This window comes from Rhinatrema bivittatum, chromosome 2 (assembly GCF_901001135.1).
Source record: "Rhinatrema bivittatum chromosome 2, aRhiBiv1.1, whole genome shotgun sequence".
NCBI lineage: Eukaryota > Metazoa > Chordata > Amphibia > Gymnophiona > Rhinatrematidae > Rhinatrema > Rhinatrema bivittatum.
This window is the reverse complement of record NC_042616.1, coordinates 689503877-689524689: the sequence shown is the minus strand read 5'-3', so window position 1 is coordinate 689524689 and position 20813 is coordinate 689503877. Positions and strand designations below refer to the sequence as shown.

The following is a 20813-nucleotide window of genomic DNA, read 5'->3' as shown; positions in this document are numbered from 1 at the left end:
TACAAAGTTCCGATGTTTAACATAAATAGCAAATAAATAAATAAATAAATAGCAAAACGACTACAATGGCTCAAGCCCGGAAATACAAGATGTGTACAAGTGTAATCGGCAACAAATCTTTACACACTGATTTTCCAGTTTGGTTGTCATACTAGTTTGCTGACCTTTGTTTTTGGGAAAAACATAGCAAAGCTAGCTTGCATAAACTTTCTCTGTCACATAACATTGCCCCAAAATATTTGAATAACCTCACTATTTTAGCATGTTTTATGCAAATCTGCTTATGTTTTCACTTTGTCGATTTTTGCACAAATTATATGATATCAATTACCCCAATATCGGGTGAGGCATCTAATATAGTATTGAACAAAAAACTTTTTTATCCAGAAAATATTTTTTGATGAGAAGAGGAACATTTCATATATTGGTATCATGAACCCCACCAGGTGATACTGTTATGTTATAATCATGAACGGACCTCCTCCATCCACATTTTTTTTTATCGTGTGATACACCAAGTGAAGAAATCATTTGTTTAAAAAAATTTTGCTTGTCTGTAAATTCAACGCTTGTGAAACTTGAACAAACGATATCACAGTCCCAGTATTATTTGATGTGACAGAAAAGCTTAAAGCTCTATCAATGTGCCAGACTTGGATGGACCTGAAATGTGGTTGCGTCGGTCATTGGTTTACAATATCAGATAAGTCGGGATGTTGCTTGAGCTTGTTTCAAGCCTTTTTAACAGCAAATAATGCCTGAGAGGTTGATATAGCTTGTCAAAGTTTCACAAGCGTTTGATTGAACGAATGGTCATCTTATGTCAACAATAAATAAGTCTGGCACATTGATAGAGCTTATTTAAGCTTTTCTGCCACATCAAATAATACCGGGACTGTGATATCGTTTGTTCAAGTTTCACAAGCATTGAATTTACAGACAAGCAAAAATTTTTTAAACGAATGATTTCTTCACTTGGGGGTAGATTTTCAAAGGGGTACGCACGTACCCCCCGAAAACCTACCCCAAACCCCCTCTGCGCGCGCTGAGCCTATTTTGCATAGGCTCGGCAGCGCGCGCAAGCCCCGGGACACACGTAAGTCCCGGGGCTTGCATGGAGGGGCGTGTCGGGGGGCATGTCGGGAGTGACGCGGCGTTTCGGGGGCATGGTTCCGGCCCGGGGGCGTGACAGCGGCCCCTGGACCAGCCCCCGGACCGGAACATGGAGTGCGGCAGCCGGCCCGGCGTGCGCAAAGTTACGCCTGCTTCGAGCAGGCGTAACTTTCGTGATAGAGGTAGGGGGGAGGTTTAGATAGGGCCAGGGGGATGGGTTAGGTAGGGGAAGGGAGGGGAAGGTGGGGAAGGGTGAAGGAAAGTTCCCTCCGAGGTCGCTCTGATTTCGGAGCGGCCTCGGAGGGAACGGAGGCAGGCTGCGTAGCTCAGCGCGCGCATGCTGCCGATTTTGGGCAGCCTTGCGCGCGCCGACCCCAGATTTTAATGGATACGCGTGGCTGCCCTAGCGTGTATCACATGATAAAAAAATGTGGATGGAGGAGGTCCGTTCATGATTATAACATAACAGTATCACCTGGTGGGGTTCATGATACCAATATATGAAACGTTCCTCTTCTCATAAAAAAATATTTTTTGGATAAAAAAGTTTTTTGTTCAGTGCTATATTAGATGCCTCACCCGATATTGGGGTAATTGATATCATATAATTTGTGCAAAACCTTTTCTCGAGGGGTTTGAGATTCATCGATTGATTCATTGTATAAATTCCTTAAATTTATTGGGTGCCATTTAAAGATTTGGTGTTTCACTTTATCTGTGACATCTGACATCACAGGCAGCAATTAGTGATGCAGTTGGCCTCATGGTGTGGACAACAGTGGAGCAGTCCTGCAAAGCATATCCTGACAGACTGAAGACTAACACTAGAGAGATCTGGATGAGCTCACCCATTGGGTCAAAGTCTGCCTCCAGGGTACCCTGACCAGAGTTGGCTCCTACCTCTTGTCTACTCCCTGTGGGAAATAAAATAAATACTGATCTATCTCTTCCACGCCAATCCTTATCACCACCTTCACCATGATTAACCATCTCCTCTATTGTTTACATGTTTAAATTAATTATTTAACCTGTCCTTTCTCTTCTTTCTCCGCCAAGTTCTAATCACCCTGTTATATGTAACTGCCTTTTCCGCACCATTGTTTTAGTTTATGTTTACGATACACCCCTGTTTTATGTGAACCAGCATGATGGGACTGCGTTCTCGAATGCCGGTATATAAAAACCTGAAATAAATAAATAAATAAATCTCCCAGCCCCTCTCACTTGCCGACAATTTCCAAAGCTCCTCTCCTTGCAAAGAATTTCACTTCTCAAGTGAGATTCTCTTCCCTCACTCCCCAAGTAGAAACAGACAGAACGTTCCCTCTTCCCACAGAGAAAACCTTGAAGTACTCAGCCCCAGATTCAGAATAATTCTCTGTCCCATGGAAACCAGGGAATATCACAGGGAGTCGCTAAACTGATAGGCTCACATGTTTATAATTTTCACATGCTCTAAAACTCCTCCATTCACTTGTTTTTCCTAGGTGGTGGTATCATCATGCAAGCAACATGTCAATTGGGGAACACACTAAATTGCACCCAAAGCAGCTGTAAAACAAAGACACAACTATTGCTACTTCTCACTTCTAGATATATGCAATGTTGTACACTTACACATAAGGGACAATTCCTTATCTGAAGAGCTTACAATCTAGAGAAGAAAAACATAAGGAGAAAAAAAGACCTTGGGAAATCATTTATTAAGAAAATTATTAAAACCAACAAGGCTGTGATCAGGAATATCAGGTGGGATTTTAGAATGGATGTGAATAAGGCCAGAGTGTGTGCATGATGCAGCAATTCAGGAAGTCTATTCCAAACGTATGAAGCAGATGGAGAACTCAGAGTCTGGAGTTGGCAATGGAGAAAAAAAAGACAGATAGGAATGACATGCCCCATTCAGCAGAGTTCATGAGGAGAGGTATAAGGAGAGAGAAAACAGGAGAGATAGCGAGGAGCTGTAGAATGAATGCACTTGCAGGTAAGAGAAAGTTGCACTGCATATGGAAGTGGTTAGGGATCCAGTGTATTACTTTGGGGGGGGGGGGGGGAGGGGGAGTCATATGGCCTTAGCAATACTGGCAAAAGATAAGTTACGTAACTGAATTTTGAATAAATGGTAAAGGAGAGAGATGGTTCATTGGGAGACCTGTGAGGAGTGGGATATAGTAGTCTAAATAGGAGGTAATGAGAGAGTAGATAAGGGTTTTGGTAATGTGTTCAGAAATGAAGGGAAGTATTTTGATAATGTTATAAAGAACACTTTTTGCAGTTTTTTTGGATGTGTGTAGAGAAGGAAAAAGAGAAGTTGGAAGATGACTCATAGGTAACAGGATGGGGGGGACTGAGAGAAAGACAGTGTTATCCACAGAAATATAGAATGGGGGGAAGAGTTCCTGCAACACACACAGAGTAATTATTACACAGACACATACAATGAAAACACTAGCTCAGTTATGAAAAATATATTGTTTTAAGGCAGAATTTTCAGTGCCATTAACGCATACAAAGCCATTCTTTATATCCATACTAGCCGTTAAGCCCATAACAACGGGCTACATTTAAAAAACTTTTTTCGGTCCATTTCCTTCCCACTCCCTCCCCCTCATTCTCCCTCCCTCCCTCTAGTCTCCCTCCCCCCTCCCCTCACTCTCTCCTCCCTCACTCCCTCCCACCTCTCCCCTCTATTCTCCCTCCCCCCTCCCCTCACCTCACTCTCGCCTCCCTCCCTCCAACCTATTCTCCCTCCCTCTCATCTTCCCCCCTATTCTCCCTCCCTCTCACCTTCCCCCCTCCCTCTCTCCTCCCTCTCCCTCCCCCTCTCCCTCCCCCTCTCCTCACTCTCTCCTCCCTCCCCTCACTCACTCCCCCTCTCTCATTCCCCTCCCCTTTCAGCTCATCCACAACCGATAACAGAGGCTGTCCTTCCCTCCCTCGCGCGCCGCTGCTACTCTCCTCCCGCTCCTGCTCGTCGTCGTCGCCGCTGCTACTGCTCCTCCCGCTCTTGCTCGTCATCGCCGCTGCCGCCGCCACCGCTACTCCTAGCAACCCAGCGCCATTTTATTTTTCAGGCACTCTGGCCGATGTGCTCGCCCGCGCATGCGCGGTAGAGCTGCTCTCTACTGCGCATTTGCGGCACGTCGGTCAGGGTTCCCTTATCTAGTAGATAAGGCTGTTGGAAAATAGTCCTGGGCACAGTGCACATAAAAGTATGTACATACATTGGTTTTGCAGACTTTTACACAAACCGGGGAGAGGCTTTCTGGGGGAATAGGGGAAGAGAGTTTGAATTTACATACATACTTTTTGATTTACAAAAATATGCATGTAAGCTAACCCGCACAAGGTATGTCCTCTGAAGAGTAGCTTTAACTGTGCAAGTTGTTCTGTTTGTACACCAAGCCAGTTACCCACAAATTTTCAAAGCAAAACCTCAGGCGCATAAATTCACTAAGAAAGTTCAGGGTAAAGTCTGCATGTAAAAGATACATGAAGACTTTACCCACCTGTGCAGAATTATACAATTACTCTACTACAAAATAATTGTTTTCATAAAACACACTCTTAAGTTGCCATGCAATTCGAAGCTTAAGAACATAAGAAATTGCCATGCTGGGTCAGACCAAGGCTTCATCAAGCCCAGCATCCTGTTTCCAACAGAGGCCAAACCAGGCCACAAGAACCTGGCAAGTACCCAAACACCAAGAAGATCCCATGCTACTGATTCCAGTAATAGCAGAAGCCATTCCCTATGTCAACTTGATTAATAGCCGTTAATGAACTTCTCCTCCAGAAACTTATCCAAACCTTTTTTTGAACCCAGCTACACTAATTGCACTAACCACATCCTCTGGCAACAAAATTCCAGAGCTTAATTGTGCATTGAGTGAAAAAGAATTTTCTCTGATTAGTCTTAAATGTACTTCGTGCTTACTTCATGGAGTGCCCCCTAGTCCTTCTATTATCCGAAAGTGTAAATAACTGATTCACATCTACTTGTTCAAGACCTCTCATGATTTTAAACACCTCTATCATATCCCCCCTCAGCCGTCTCTTTTCCAAGCTTTTCCCTCATATAGGGGAGCTGTTCCATCCCTTTTATCATTTTGGTTGCCCTTCTCTGTACCTTCTCCATCGCAACTATATCTTTTTTGAGATGCGGCGATCAGAATTGTACACAGTATTCAAGGTGTGGTCTCACCATGGAGCGATACAGAGGCATTATGACATTTTCCATTTTATTAACCATTCCCTTCCTAATAATTCCTAACATTGTTTGCTTTTTTGACTGCTGCAACAAACTGAACCAACGATTTCAAAGTATTATCCACTATGATGCCGAGATCTTTTTCCTGGGTGGTAGCTCCTAATATGGAACCTAACATCGTACAACTACAGCAAGGGTTATTTTTCCCTATATGCAAAGGAAAATTGGTTCTTACCTGCTAATTTTCATTCCTGTAGTACCATGGATCAGTCCAGACCCTGGGTTATGTCACCAATCCAGCAGAGGAAGGCAGAGAAAACATTCTAATGACTCTGACGTATACCCTGGAGCATGCAGCCAATCAGTATTGACCAGTATCAAAGCAGAAATTTAACTACTAACATATTAACTAGCTATCTAAATAGGAGAACGAATTTCCAACTCACAAATCCTAAATGGAAGCAGAATCCCCCCACAAAAATCTTTGGAATAAACAAGAAAATATTAAGAAAAATAGACAGCATGAAAAGACGGTTTAATCACCCAAACAGTGAACGAGCGGACTCTCTGAAAAGATAAATATAATACACAGACATAAAGGGTGGGCGTCTGGACTGATCCATGGTACTACAGGAACGAAAATTAGCAGGTAATAACCAATTTTCCATTTCCCTGTATGTACCTGGATCAGTCCAGACCCTGGGATGTACCAGAGCTGATACAATTAGGGTGGGACCCAGAGAGTCCCGCTCAAAGAACACTCTCTCCGAAGGCTGCCGAACTTGGAGCATGAACATCCAAGCGGTAATGACGAGCAAAAGTATGCAACGACTTCCAAGTCGCTGCTTTACAAATCTCCTGAGGAGAAACTAACTGTCATTCTGCCCAAGAGGTAGCCTGTGACCTAGTAGAATGAGCTCTCAACCCTTCAGGAAGGTCACGACGAGCTAGAAGATAAGCTGAACGAATTGTCTCTTTTAACCAACGAGCAATCGTAGCCTTCGAAAGCTTATGACCTTTGCGAGGGCCACTCCACAAAACAAACAAATGATCAGACAATCGAAAATTGTAACTTCAAGATAACGCAACAGAACTCGTCATACATCCAATTTTTTTAAGATCCCTAGAAGAAGGATCCAAACGATCTAAACACGGAAAAGCCGGAAGCTCTATGGACTGATTTAAATGGAAAGAAGATACTACCTTAGGTAAAAAAGATGGTACAGTCCGTAATGACATTCCTGTATCAGAAATTCTAAGAAAAGGCTCTCTGCAAGACCAGGCCTGCAACTCTGAAATTCTACGAGCTGAAGAAATGGCCACAAGAAACACCACCTTCAATGTGAGATCCTTCAAAGTTGCATGATTAAGGGATTCAAAGGGAGCCGAACACAGAGCCCTGAGAACCAAATTCAAACTCCAAGCAGGACAAGGATTCCAAAATGGAGGACGTAGATGTTGCACACCTTTGAGAAAACGCACTACATCCGGGGATGCGCAGCCAAGGATAATCCCTAAACCTTACCACAAAAACATCCAAGCGCTGCCACTTGTACCCGTAAGGAACTACAGGACAAACCCTTGGCTAATCCATCTTGTAAAAAAGATAAAATATTGGATACAGAAGAGTGAACTGGATCTACTTGATGCTCATTACACCAAGATTCAAAAACCTTCCACAACCTTGCATAAGCCAAAGATGTAGAAGGTTTTCTAGAACGCAATAAAGTAGTCACTACAGCATCTGAATAACCTTTATTCTTTAACAGATGCCTCTCAAAAGCCATGCCGCTAGAGAGAAGCGTTCGACCTCTTCCAAACAAACCGGACCCTGAGACAGAAGGCAAGGAAGATCTCGAAATCGAAGGGGACCGTCCAGTGCTAGTCTGACCAGGTCCGCGAACCACGGACAGCGTGGCCACTCCGGAGCCACTAAGACAACGTCAACTTGTTGAACTTCTATCCGACGCAGAACCTTGCCGATCAGAGGCCAGGGAGGGAACACATAGAGAAGAACATCCCTTGGCCAAGGAAGTACCAGAGCATCTACTCCTTCCGCTCCTCTTTCCCTCCTGCGGCTGAAGAACCGAGGGGCTTTGGCATTCTGAAATGTGGCCATGAGATCCATTGCCGAAGTGGACCATCTGTTGCATATCATTTAATAGGCCTTCCTCGCACAGTTCCCATTCACCTGGGTCGAGATGATGCAGACTGAGAAAGTCGGCTTGAATGTTGTCCACCCCGGCAATGTGTGAGGCTGCGATGCTGAGCAGATGTTGCAGATGCTGAGCAGCTGTTGTGCTTCCTGAGCTACCAGGAAGCTTCAGGTTCCTCACTGACGGTTGATGTACGCTACCGTGGTCGCATTGTCGGAAAGAACCCGTACCGACTTCCCGCAAAGGAGAGGTTGAAGAGCGATTAAGGCTAAACGAACCATTCTGGTCTCTAAAAGATTTATCGACTACTGCGCTTCCTCTTCGGACCACTGACCCTGAACAGATGTATTCTGACATACCGCTCCCCAGCCTGAAAGACTGGCGTTGGTAGTGACCACAGTCCATTCTGGAATCTCTAGCAGTACACGTTGTTGCAGATTCGCTGTCTGTAACCATCAATCTAGGCTGGAACGAGCCGTCTCTGTAAGAGGAAGGGGAAGGTGGTATAGTTCCGAAACCGGATTCCAGCGTGAAAGCAATGCAGACTGAAGTGGTCTCATGTGCGCAAAGGCCCAGGGAACCAACTCCAGGGTAGAGGTCATTGAACCTAAAACTATCAAGTAATCCCGCACACAAGGAATAGGAATAGACTGTAAGTCTCAAATTTGTGATTGAACTTGAGAAGGCGATGCTCCGGAAGGAATACTATCCCTTGAAGAGTGTCGAACCGTGCATCCAAAAACTCCAGAGATTGGGAAGGTAATAGGTGACTCTTGTCTTCGTTGATCACCCAGCCTAGAGACTGCAAAAAGCTGATTACCCTGTTGATTGTATAATAACAAAGAGATTCCGACTTCGCTCGAATCAACCAGTCATCCAGGTACGGATGTACCAACAAGCCCTCCTTCCTGAGTTGAGCAGCCACCACAACCATTATCTTGGTAAATGTTCTGGGAGCTGTGGCTAATCCGAACGGGAGAGCCCTGAATTGATAATGTTGCCCTAGAATGCAAAACCTGAGAAACTTCTGATGATCGGATCGAATGCCGATATGAAGATAAGCTTCGGTGAGGTCGAGAGATGCTAGAAATTCTCCTCTGTGAACCGAAGCTATGACAGATTGAAGAGTCTCCATCCGGAACTATGGAATCCTTAGACAATGGTTAACCCTTTTGAGATCGAGAATGGGACGAAAGGTTCCTTCCTTTTTGGGAACAACGAGGAAAATTGAATAATGACCTTTCCGATGTTGGAACTGGAACTATAGCTCCTAGGTCGCTTAAACACTGTAGCGAGTCTTGGATAGAACCCATTGATCCGACGTACATCTGGCCCATTCTTTGTAGAACAGAGACAGCCTGCCCCCTATGACGGGAACCGGAGAAAAGACCGGCCTCATCTCATTGGACAGACTTTGTGCCTCCTGAGACTTGGGAAGTTCCAGGTCTACCAAAGCAGCGGCCACGAAAGGACTGAGACCAATTCTGTTGTCTACCTGAAGACTGTTTAGCTGGAGGAGCCAACGGATGAGAAGAACGAAATCTTCTGTTAGACCGAAAACGAGAGCGAGATGAAAAAGAGCTTCTAGGTCTAGGATGGTCCTCTGGCAATTTGTGAATCTTATTTTCCCCTAGGGACAAAATTAAATCTTCCAATTCCTTACCAAATAATAAATTTTCCCTTAAAGGGTAAAGCCCCTAATTGAGCTTTGGAGGATGCGTCTGCGGACCAATTCCTCAACCAGAGAAGTCTGCGAGCAGATACAGAAGCAACGATAGAGTGAGCCGAGATCCTAATGAGATCATATAAAGCATCTGCACTATAAGCAACTGTAGCTTCCAGTCTACCAGCCTGAGCAACTTCCTCTTCAGAGAGGGAAGAATTGTTTTGTAAAGCCTGGACCCATCTTAGTCCAGCTCACAAAGCCAAGCTACTACACATGGCCGCCCGCACACCAAGAGCAGAAACCTCAAAAATTCGCTTAAGCTGAACCTCCAGCTTACGATCTTGGAGATCTTTAAGAGCCGTAGCCCCAGTTACTGGAATAGTTGTTTTCTTAGTGACGGCTGAAACAGCGGCATCCACCTTAGGAAATTTTCAAATTTCCAAAGCTTCCTCAGGAGTATCCCACTCCCGGTATATAAGGTCAGTGAGAGAAAGATGAAAAGGAAATGATGTCGTGGGACCTTTAAGGTCAAGCAACACTGGGTCAACGCCACCCATCCGAGAATCCTTCACTGGAGCCTCGAGACCCAATTCCAGTAAAATTGCTGGAATTAAGGGACTAAGTTCCTCTCTTCTAAACATGCGGACTACTTTGGGGTCATCCCCATCGACAACATGAGGGTCTGAACTAATACTCAAAGCAGGGTCTTCATTTAAATCCAGCAAGGACTTATCCGGGATAGGTAAAGAGCCATGCTCAGAATCATCTGAAGAAGAAAAAATTGTCTGATCCGGACCCGGAAGAAGGGGATGCTTCGGAGCTGATCCCACTCCCAAATTCGAGGAACTAGCCCTTTTAGAGGAACGTGGCTTTAACCTCTGTTCAGATGAGAGACTCTTATGTCTCTTATGAAATTTCTTAGATTTGTAAGCTTTGCGAAGAAAACGAAGAAAATCCCCTGAAAAGGCAGGAGAAGAGGAAGAAGAATCTGAAATCTCTTCCAGACTTTCAGCCGATAAATATGGCCCTGTTTCGCGCGGCTTGTCCCCCCCAGGGACCGCCGGCTGCGGTGACAGCGGAGGTGGGTCAGAAGCACCCTGAATAGCTTGTTGTGTCGCCACTCTCAGAGTAGACAGGAGTGCCTCAGTTCCAGCACTGCAGAGAAATTCCGGGGCAGGAGAGCAGCTGGGCCGAGGTTTGGGGCCGCGCGAAGTGGCCGAGTCCCTTTTGTTATCAGCAAACTTGATGAGCCTTCCCCCCCCGGGGAGACACGATGAACAGAGACTCTCCCTGGAGAGATGGGCGCGCGCATCTCCACAAGCGCGGCAGGCAGTGCCTCGCAGCATTATAAAGAAAAAACGGCGCGAAATAAAAAGTATGAAGTAAACTAAAAAATTAAAAGAAACCGCGGCGAAAAACAAAGGCACGGGCCCACCGAACACCAAAAGGTAAGTAAACAACGATTCAGCTGTGAAGAATTATTTTTATTTTTTAACTGACCGAAACGCCACAGCCTCCAGGAGCTGCTCCAAGTAGGGTGAGTGAGCCGGGCACCCCGGTATCACCCATGCCAGGAGTGGTTGCTGGGTTCAAAACCTCCCCAACTCTGGCAGCCTCAAAAACCAGGAGGGATAGTCCTCCCAGGACTTGGCAACCTCCCAGGAGGCAGTGAAATGGCTGTGAAGAAAAATAAAACCTTTTTTTTTTTTAAATAACTTAAATGAAAAGAACAGGCTCTCTTCAAAAGAAAAAGAAAGTTTGCAAAAAATTAACTCCTAAACTACCTGACTAAAAAATAACAAACTACCACAGACTGCAGGGGTTAGGAACGTCCACCTCTGCTGGGAGACAGAGAAATACTGATTGGCTGCAGGTGGTGCTCCAGGGTATACATCAGAGTCATTAGAATGTTTTCTCTGCCTCCCTCTGCTGGATTGGTGACATAACCCAGGGTCTGAACTGATCCAGGTACATACAGGGAACAGGAAGATGAAGCTCTTAAGAAATCAGTACTGTGGCCATTTTGTTGGGTTTTTTTTTTTTTATGTACCACTTTGAGTTTTAATAACTTGACATATTTATGACAAACTAGTCTCAGTCTTCATCAGCTTGACACCTTTTAATCACAGATCTGTCATCCTAAAGCCAGAAGTTTCCAGGGTGGTCCTGGAAACCTCCAGCCCAAGGATGCTGGATCCATGACTTCCTTTAATTGGAAACCTTAGGCCAGAGGATGCCAGGCCCATGATTCCCTTTTCTTGGAAACTTTCAGCCCTAGGATGCTAAACCCATGATTTCTCAATCAACTGGAAACACTGCAGCACTTTTCAACTTTGTGCTGTTTTTTTTATGCAGTTTTCTGAATTTTAGTTTTAACTCCAGTTTTAACATGCTTTTTTGACTTACCAAAGATTTTTTTTTTTTTACTCTGATTGTATTTGCATCCATTAGCTTACTGCATCCCATTGGACCGCATGTTTTTTCCACGCACATTAAGGAAAACCTGCGCTAAAAATTAACCCCCATGTTAGCATGGGTTTTTATTACATCAGTCTCTAAAGTAGCAAAATAAAAAATAAAACTAATTCAGTTGATATTACACTGAACAAACATGCTTACATCCCTTTCTCTTTTGATTATTTCATTCTTCATGAGATATGAGACTATGAAAGCTATTCCAATTTGACTAATTTCACCATTAGGGATCTAAGTAGCCAGGGGTGCTACTGGATGACTTTCATCAAAACCCTTTGAAGATTATACTAATATATGTAAAAATGAAATATGGGAATATAAGACTTTACACCTGCATTGTGTTGTTTAGGCAATAAGCTGAAGGCATGAGTTGATACAGACCATAAGCATAAAAGGTTGTATCAGATTTATGCCAGTAGGCACAGATTCTCAGCTCTCATCAGCTGACAGGACAGCATCAACAGTAGCACAAGCACAAACAGGAATTTCAAAAGAACCAATCCTCTAAAAACCTACACCAACATAAATGTTCTATCAATATTCGTCAATCAAAAAGTTTTGTAATGCTAGGAATGTTTTAAGCTATTAGCTTTTTTTTGTCAGTCAAATTTGATGAACAGAATGAGACGAGGTTACTTGTAAAATGGAAGAGACTGAAGAACTTTCTTCTTGGCTAGTAGGGATTTTATAGGGGGTAATATTCAGTAGGCTGGTTAGTGGACAAGTTATCTGGCAAAGATAGCTGGATAACTTGTTCCGTATATTCAGCTGGAGAAATGTCCCACTGAATATACTTGCCTTAAGTTATCCCCCTACCCCCCCCCCCCCCAATTTCACTGATACCCCTTTTATCCCCACCCTACATCTCCTCCTAAATTTCAGAAACCACCCATGGTCTGCTGCTGATCCTCCCCCCCAAACCCCTTCCCTGGACTGAAAATCACTGCTGCCGCCAGGCCCTCTCACCCCCCCCCCCCCCCATCTAAATAAGCTCCCCAATGCACCAGCCCTCTGACCCTCCCCCACCACTAATGTAGTTTATGCTTCCAGCGCAGTTTTGATAGAGCTGCACTGAAGATCGCCAGAAGCTGGTAAGTTCAGACTCCGCTCCCAGCAGGGACAGTTTTTGGGGGGAGGGGAAGGAGGTGGAGCATTGGGGAGCTTATGCAGATAGCCTGGGTGGGGGTGGAAGGGCCTGATGGTAGCAGTGATTGTCAATCCAGGAAAGAGGCTTGTTGGGGGCATTTCTACAGCGGACCATGGGTAATTTCTGAAATTTAGGAGGAGATGTGGGGTGGAGGGTGCAAGGGGCATCAGTGAAATTTTATGGGGGAGGGGGAAAAATAAGTCAAGCCACTGTATGATTTTTTTTTAATGGACATTCCTAATGCTATTTGCCTGGATATCTTTTGAAGATATCCAGATAAGTAGCAAGTTATGCAGTCATACAAGGCTGGATAACTTATCCAGATAGCACTGAAAATCAGCTAAGTTAGCCAGATAATGTTACTCCTCCATGAAATACTCCTAGAATACCTCTTTTATATCCAGCTAAAATATATCTAGGTAAATGGCTGAATGAGACAAACCTTGCCATTTAGACTGATAGCTTATGCGTTATCATTCTAAATGGCTTTTGAATAACAACCTCAAAGTGTCTTTATATAGCATAAGGCCAATATTCAAAAACCTGGAAAACAGATAACCTATCTGAATAAAGTTAGAATACAAACGGTTAAGTGGCGAACTACAGATATAAAAAAACAAAACAAAAAGAAAAAGAAAAATGATTGCAGGCATACTGGTCCTAACACAACTCCATACTCCCTCCTATCCTAGTTCCAAAAGCTCAGTTCTGTCAGCCCAAGCCTCCAGCTTGCCTAAAAGCCCCTCCCATTTAATTAAAAAAAAATAATTTAAGGGCAGGGACCAATGCCAGTCTTTGCCTCTCTCCCTACTCTGGTACAATTATTTAAAAAATGAACTCTCCAAGGATCCCCTAATTCTCCCACCCTCCCAGTAACTTAATTTTAGGTTAGTTTCAGCCCAGATTGCCTACCGTGATCTGGGCCAGGTACTTTTGCCGTTACTAAGCACATATGCTAGAAGCGCAGGCTGCTAGGATAGCACATCTAAATTATGCTGCAAGCCTGCAATTTCAGCATGTTTTCCCCTCCCAATTCGGTTTTCGAAAATTCTACAACACAGAAATCCTCCTACTCTCACTCTCTGACTCCATTCTAAGAGATTTTCACAAAGGTCACTCACACTTACTAGCACTTCTTGACATCTCAGCGGCATTTGACACAGTGAACCACAACATACTCCTTACGCGCCTCAGTGAAATTGGCATTACGGGCACCCCATCTCTTTGGTTTAAATCCTACCTTACCAATAGAATCTACAAAATAAAAATTGAAGATTGTGAATCGAAACCGATCCACCTCTCCAGTGGCGTCCCACAAGGTTCCTCTCTCGCTTTCACTCTGTTTAATATTTATCTATTTCCCCTCTGCAAGCTGCTCTCTGACCTTCACCTCACACACTTCATTTACGCGGATGACGTACAAATACTCATCCCCATCACCGACTCCCTAGCCGCCACCATGAAAAGATGGGAAAGCAAGTGTTGCTTACCTGTAACAGGTGTTCTCACAGGACAGCAGTATGTTAGTCCTCACATATGGGTGACATCACAGGATGGAGCCTTGGACGGAAAACAAACAAAGGTACCCTCCTCACCCTGCCCCCGAAATATATTCACCTCAAATCTACAAAAGAGTGGGCCTTTTCAATCGCCGGCCCCTATGCCTGGAACACCTTGCCATAAATTTAAATCAAAATTCAAAACTTGGCTCTTTAAACAAGCCTACCCTTAAATCCTTTATTCTTTATCCTTACAATCTATCTACTTCTATCGACCTCACCTTCTTCCCACAGAGATCCCCTCAGCCCTCTCCCCCTTTCTCTCCCGCTGTTAACCTGGTTAGGTTCGCCTGTATGTAAAGCTTTGTCTCTACTTCCGGTGCTGCCTCTCAGCATCCAAATATTGTGAAATTTATAGCTCATTTAACCTGTCCACACATTGTACGCACTATTGGATATTTGCACTCCGTCATCCCATCTTAAATGTTGGGACACATATTATGTATATAAGTTAAATGTTGGGACACATATTATGTATATAAGTTTGCTATACTGCTTTCAAGCCTTAAGCTATTGCTCCTACTTGCATCTTCCTCTGCACCTCCCAGTTTTTCCTTAACCTGTTTTTTGTAACTGCTCTCTTCATGCTTTGTTTTCCCCTGTTACATGTAAACCGGCATGATATCTCTGATGATGGTCAGTCAAGAAAAAATAAACAAATAAAATAAATATTTGTAGAACACCAGGCCCGGATAATGATAGATTGCTACCATGATCTTGGCTAAAGATTAACCTAAAATTAAGATATCAGGAGGGTAAGGGCTGGGGTAGGGGGGATAATGGGGGATCTAGAGAGGTAAAATTTTTAAAAATATACTGGACCTTGCAGTGGGAAGAGGGGTCAAGACAGGCAGAGGTCCCTGCCTTTACATTTTTTTAAAAATTAGATAGAGGCGGTTTTAAGGTGACTTCAGGCTTGGTCCTGCAGGGTCAAGCCTTTGGAGCAAGAATGGGAGGGAAGCCAATAGGCCCACAATCATTTTTCTTTTTTTTTAATTCTTCATTTTCTTCTTAATCATCTATACATGTTCCCAGATAACTTTAGACCTGCTCTCAGGCACGTCTAGAGGTAGCCGAATAACTTTTCCAGCTAACTCCAAATACCAGTTAACTGGACAAGTTATTTGGCTAACTGAACCCAAACATACCCCTTGCTTACTTGGCTAAATCTTAGCCAGATGACTTATCTGGCTAAGCAAAGAAAATAACAACTAGCCATTTAGATGGATAACTTGTGAGTTATCCATCTAAATCGTTTTGAATATTAACCTCTATATCTTTACAGTTACACACTTTGGATCGAGTTTACATATGCCACTGTCCCTCATATCTTTAAATATGGTCAAAACAAGTTTTGAGTTGGTTGTGTCCTGACAACGAATGATGGAACACAATCAATAGGCGCAGAGCAGCTTTCACAGTGACTGATGGCTACTCTATCAATAAACGCTAAATTAAAACAGCAACCTCTGAAGTTAACCCAAAAATTAGGAGTTACAATTAAAAAGTCCCTTCTAAAATTAAGGTGTAAGCAGAAATCAGTTTACGGTTTTAAAAATAGTTCCATGCTTTTAGTAATGCTATATGCACATAACAGGCTTTCAGGAAGCCAACACTTAAACCTGAACTGCTAAAGCAACTGTCATTATAGATTTACAGCTCAACTAAACTAAAAATACATAAAGTAACAGAGAAAAATTGGTTCAGAAGCTCATACCTTTAAGTCTGATGTCATCTCCTGTTTTGACTTTGTTACTTCTGCAATTTTTGCTTTTTGCTCTTTTACCATGGCAGTCAGTTCTTGAATTAAAGTTGTTGACCTCTTTTCCTTTTGCTGAGACAAAGCAAGAGAATCCTTATATTCTGCTAACTCAGCTGTAACATTTTCAAATCCATCCTTAACCTACAGAAGTCAAACAAAAAGTTTTCAGTGAAACTGCTGCATCCATTTTTTTTTTAAAGGTCATACTTTGTATATTTATCTATTTAACCACATTTTAAACTGTCTTTACATCAGAGTATCCAAGATGATAAACACAAGAAAAATACAGTATGATAAATATAAATGAAAAAAATATATTAAAACTGTACATGACCAATAAAACTGACAAATAGTATAAATATAAAAATCACTACAGAATAGCTAAAAGGCACAAAGCCAAACAAATAGCCTCTTTTAGCCTCGTAACATAGAAACATTCATAGAAACATAGAAATGACGGCAGAAAAAGACCAATCGGCCCATCCAGTCTGCCCAGCAAGATCCCACACTTATTTTCCCATATTTACCTGTTTCACTGACCATCAAGTTCAGGGCCCTTGTTGGTAACTGTTTGATTCAAATTTCCTGCCAACCCTTGCCATTGAGGCAGAGAGTAATGTTGGAGTTGCATCAAAGGTGAGCTTAAGGCTTAATGGTTAAGGGTAGTAACCGCCGCATCAAGCAAGTTACCCCGATGCTTGTTTATCCAGACTGCACAAATCATGATCCATACAAAAGAGTTGAGGCTCACTAAGAATCAAAAGTTAACTTAAAAAGCCATGTTTTAATGTATTACTGTAACTGGAGAATACAAAATTCCTAGGAAGAGGAATCTTTCTTTACACTCATCTCTCTCTCTCTATTTAAATCCTAAATGGCTAAGTAACTTAGTCAGATATAAATTATCCGCAGAAGTTGTTACATAGCCGGATAAGTTGTATCCGTCTAAGTTTAGACCTGCTATTGAGCAAGTCTAACTTAGACAGACAACTTACCTGGCTAAACCCTGAGCAGAACCACCAGATCCGCCAATAACGGATTAGTGACAAGACCACCACCCAAAGCCACACACCTAAACTCGACTCGTGAACGAGCATTATCTATAGCCAGCCCTTCCATCTGAAACTCTATGTCGCTAGAATTAAGACTAGAGCCAAACACCGCAAACTTAAAAAAATGCGAAAAACCTGGCTGTTTATACAAGCCTTCACATGACACACACCGACCACCATGACCTATAACTCGAATATCTCCTCAATACCCTTTGTATATAGTTACTGTCCCTCTCCTCGCCACCTTCTTTCCATATTTTTTCAAATTGCCGTCTTTTTTTTTTTTTTTTCATTACTTTATTAAGTTTTCATAATAGGGTATAAAAAACAACACTGATAACATGTTCATGCAAAAGATTCAGAGCTCCCCATCATAGTCTCAGATAATCTCTACATTCTTTATAAACTTCTTTTATGTTTCCCCCCTCCCCCCTTCTTCCCTCCCCCGTCAAGCCCTCTATGCTTGGCATTGGTGTCCATTTCACACGAAGATTATGATGAATTGCCGTCTCTTATCCTTATATATCCTAACTGCCTCCAATCGTTGATCAACTTGAAAGTTCACTGAGTTGTAATTCCTGTTCTTAAGCCAGTTACCGTATTTTTGCTCTTTAAGACGCACTTTTTTCCCCCCAAAAGTGGGGGGGAAATGTCTGTGCGTCTTATGGAGCGAATATAAAAAAAAAACAAAAACCCATCCCAACCCTTTAAAGGAGGGGGGGGGGGGGGCTTGTAGTTAATTAACTTTAAAGGGTTGGGATGGGGTTTTTTGTTTTGTTTTTCTTTTTTTCCCAACAAAGAGAACGATAAACATTTTCTGATCCGGGAAGTGGACAGAAATGGCCCTCCCCGGACTCGAAAATGAAATGGGGACCAAAAAAAATGTTATGCCCTCCCCTAATTTGCTCCATAAGACGCACAGATGCCCAGGAACAGAGCCGGTTTAGCACACCATTATTATTTTTTTTTTTTTTTAATTTTCCCACTCTGAATCCTAGGTGCGTCTTATGGTCAGGTGCATCTTATGGAGTGAAAAATAGGGTACATGTATCAAGCTTCTCACTTGTTGTAATGTATCAAGTTTCTCATTTGTTGTAATGAAAACCGATGTGATGTGCAAACGAATGTCGGTATAGGAAAAGCTATAAATAAATATATAAACAAGTCTAAACTTCGCCGAGTAAGTTATCTGGCTAAGTAGCACTGCCCTCATCTGCCCACTGCCCGCCCACAAAGTTCTCCAGCTAAGAGACAGCCAAATAAGTGACTTTTCCGGCTATGTAGTGGCCACTGAACTTAAGCAGATATTCAGCGACTGCTGAACATTGGGCCCATAATGTGCTTATGAGGAAGTGGTTTCTGCAGAAAAGAGCTAGAAGGTTCATTTGCATACTTTTCCTAACAGCCCCAGAGGACACTATGAACCATCTAGGTTTCAGTTTTCATAGCCCCCTCCTTACACTGTTCCAGTAGCAGAGAATTGGAAGGCTTATTTGCATGCTTTCCCCAGCTCACTGTGCTGTAAGAAGACAGTCCTCACTTCAAGGGCTGAAGCATCTGCCTCTAGCACAAATAATTTTGCGGGATCCAGGTGATTTAGGCAGGGGTCCTGGGTGAATTCCTGCTTGAGTCTGGTAAATGGATGAACAAAGAAGATAGATGCCTGATGTCTTATGAATTCCTTTATTGAAGCGGAGACACAAATTTTGTGTCTCCGCTTCAATAAAGGAATTCATAAGACATCAGGCATCTATCTTCTTTGTTCATCCTGACGGCTTTCATAGATCGCCTTCCTTCGTGCTTTTTGAGTCTGGTAAATGACAGTATGGCCTCCTTGGTCCAGTTTTGAGTATCGGTGCCCTTCTTAGTAAGAGCTGTGAGGGTTGTGGTCAGAGTGGAATATCTGTGGACAAATTGCTGGTAGTATCTGGCAAACCTTAGGAACAGCTTCAGGGCTTTGAAACCTACTGGCTGTGATACTCTTAACTTATCAGGGTCCATTTTGAGACTGGTCTGGGATATAATGTACCTGAGGAAGGGCAGCCCCTGCTGCTCAAAGGTGCATTTCTCTAGTTTCGCAAAGAGGTGGTATTCTGAAAGCATTGAAGGCCTTGCTTAACATGGTGTCGGTGCTGTTCCAGGGTCTTAGAGAAGATGAGAATGTTATTGAGATACACGACTACATGAGATCAGAGAAGATTCTGAAAATCCTTGCTCATCATGAATTGGAAGACTACAGGGGCATTGCCTAAGTCAAAGGGCATTACCAAATATTCATAATGCCCATCTCTGGCATTGAAGGCGGTTTTCCACTCATCGCCTTCTCGAATTCTGATTCAATTATTTGCTCCTCGAAGATCCAACTTGGTGAAAATCTGAGCCCCTCTGAGCCAGTCGAAGAGCTGTATGATGAGTGGCAAGGGGTAGCGATTCCTCTTCATAATGACATTAAGTCCTCGATAGTTGAAACAGGACAGAGAGATCCATCCTTTATCCCTCACAAAAAAAAATTCAGCTCCTGCAGGGGAAGATGATGGCCGAATGAATCAGCTTTCCAGATTCTTATGAATATATTGTGACATGGCCTCCATCTTAGGAGCAGAGAGAAGATAAATCCTCCCTCAGAGAGGCATCTTCCCTGGCAGTCTTAGCCCACTAATACCGGTATATAAAAGTTTCTAAATAATAATAAATAATGATGTGGAGGAAAAATCTCAGCACTGGTCTTGCTGAAAACAATTGCCAAATCGGCATATGGTGACGGCAACCCTGAAAACTGCAGGACAGTCAGTGGCAACAGAGTCGGCAGCAAGACTTGGGGTAGGTATTGTTCATGGCAAGAGGTGCTCTACTTGGCAATCTGAAAAGATCCACAGACAATGTGGGGATGGTGTTGTATCATCCAGGGTAAACCCAGGATCACCTCATTGACAGCTTTAGGTAGGACATAGATGTGACTCTGTTCCTGATGAAGCCGGCCAGATTGCAACTGAATTGGTGCCGTGACTTTGGTAACTCAGCCTGGTAAAGGTTCCCCTGATACTGAGGAGACCATGAAGGTGGTCTTCATTAGCTCCTTGGGGATCTCATAATCCTGTATTGGCGCCTCCTCAATAAAGTTTCCAACAGCACTGCTGTCCAGGAAGGCTTGAAGATAGATGCGGGTATCTCTGAAGGAAAGGCAAACCGGATTAAGATCTGGGGAGAGGTGCTGGGTCAACTTAGGATGGCATCTGAATCACTCTCCCTCACACACACACACACACACACACAGGCTACACAATCACTGGCTTGATCTCGCTCACACATCACACGAAATCACAGTCATTGGCAAAACTCCCCCACAGGCCCGTTCATGCTCACTGGCTCTCTCCCCCAAATAAACAAGCTCTCACACACTGGCTTGCTTTCCTTCAAATACACACTCAGGCTTCCTTCTCTATTCATATATTTGGCCAGCAGGGCTTGGACTCCCTGCTGGTTGTCTACTCATGGGGGTGCATTTTCTTCTGCCGGCAGCACTTGAGCTCTCTGCCGGCCTGCTGTTCCTGGAATGCATCTTCTTTGACTGGCAGGGCTTGAGCTCCCTGCTGCTCCTGAGGTGCTTTTTCACCCAGGCTGCAGCTCCTTCCACCCAGTGTTGGTAGCTTCAATGAAGTGAATTCCCTCTCTA

General features: G+C 43.5%; 1 protein-coding gene across 8 annotated transcripts in view; it reads right to left on the bottom strand.

Annotated features, from left to right (window-relative positions):
* The window catches only part of LRRCC1 (leucine rich repeat and coiled-coil centrosomal protein 1), a 221413-nt gene that overhangs the window by 68309 nt on the left and 132291 nt on the right, over positions 1–20813 (bottom strand). For 7 of the 8 annotated variants that reach the window (XM_029591580.1, XM_029591582.1, XM_029591575.1 and 4 more), the window contains one exon: positions 16044–16229. In XM_029591580.1, the coding sequence (XP_029447440.1) occupies positions 16044–16229 (186 nt within the window). The remainder of the gene's footprint in view (positions 1–16043; positions 16230–20813) is intronic. The other variant, XM_029591576.1, reaches the window with a different exon arrangement.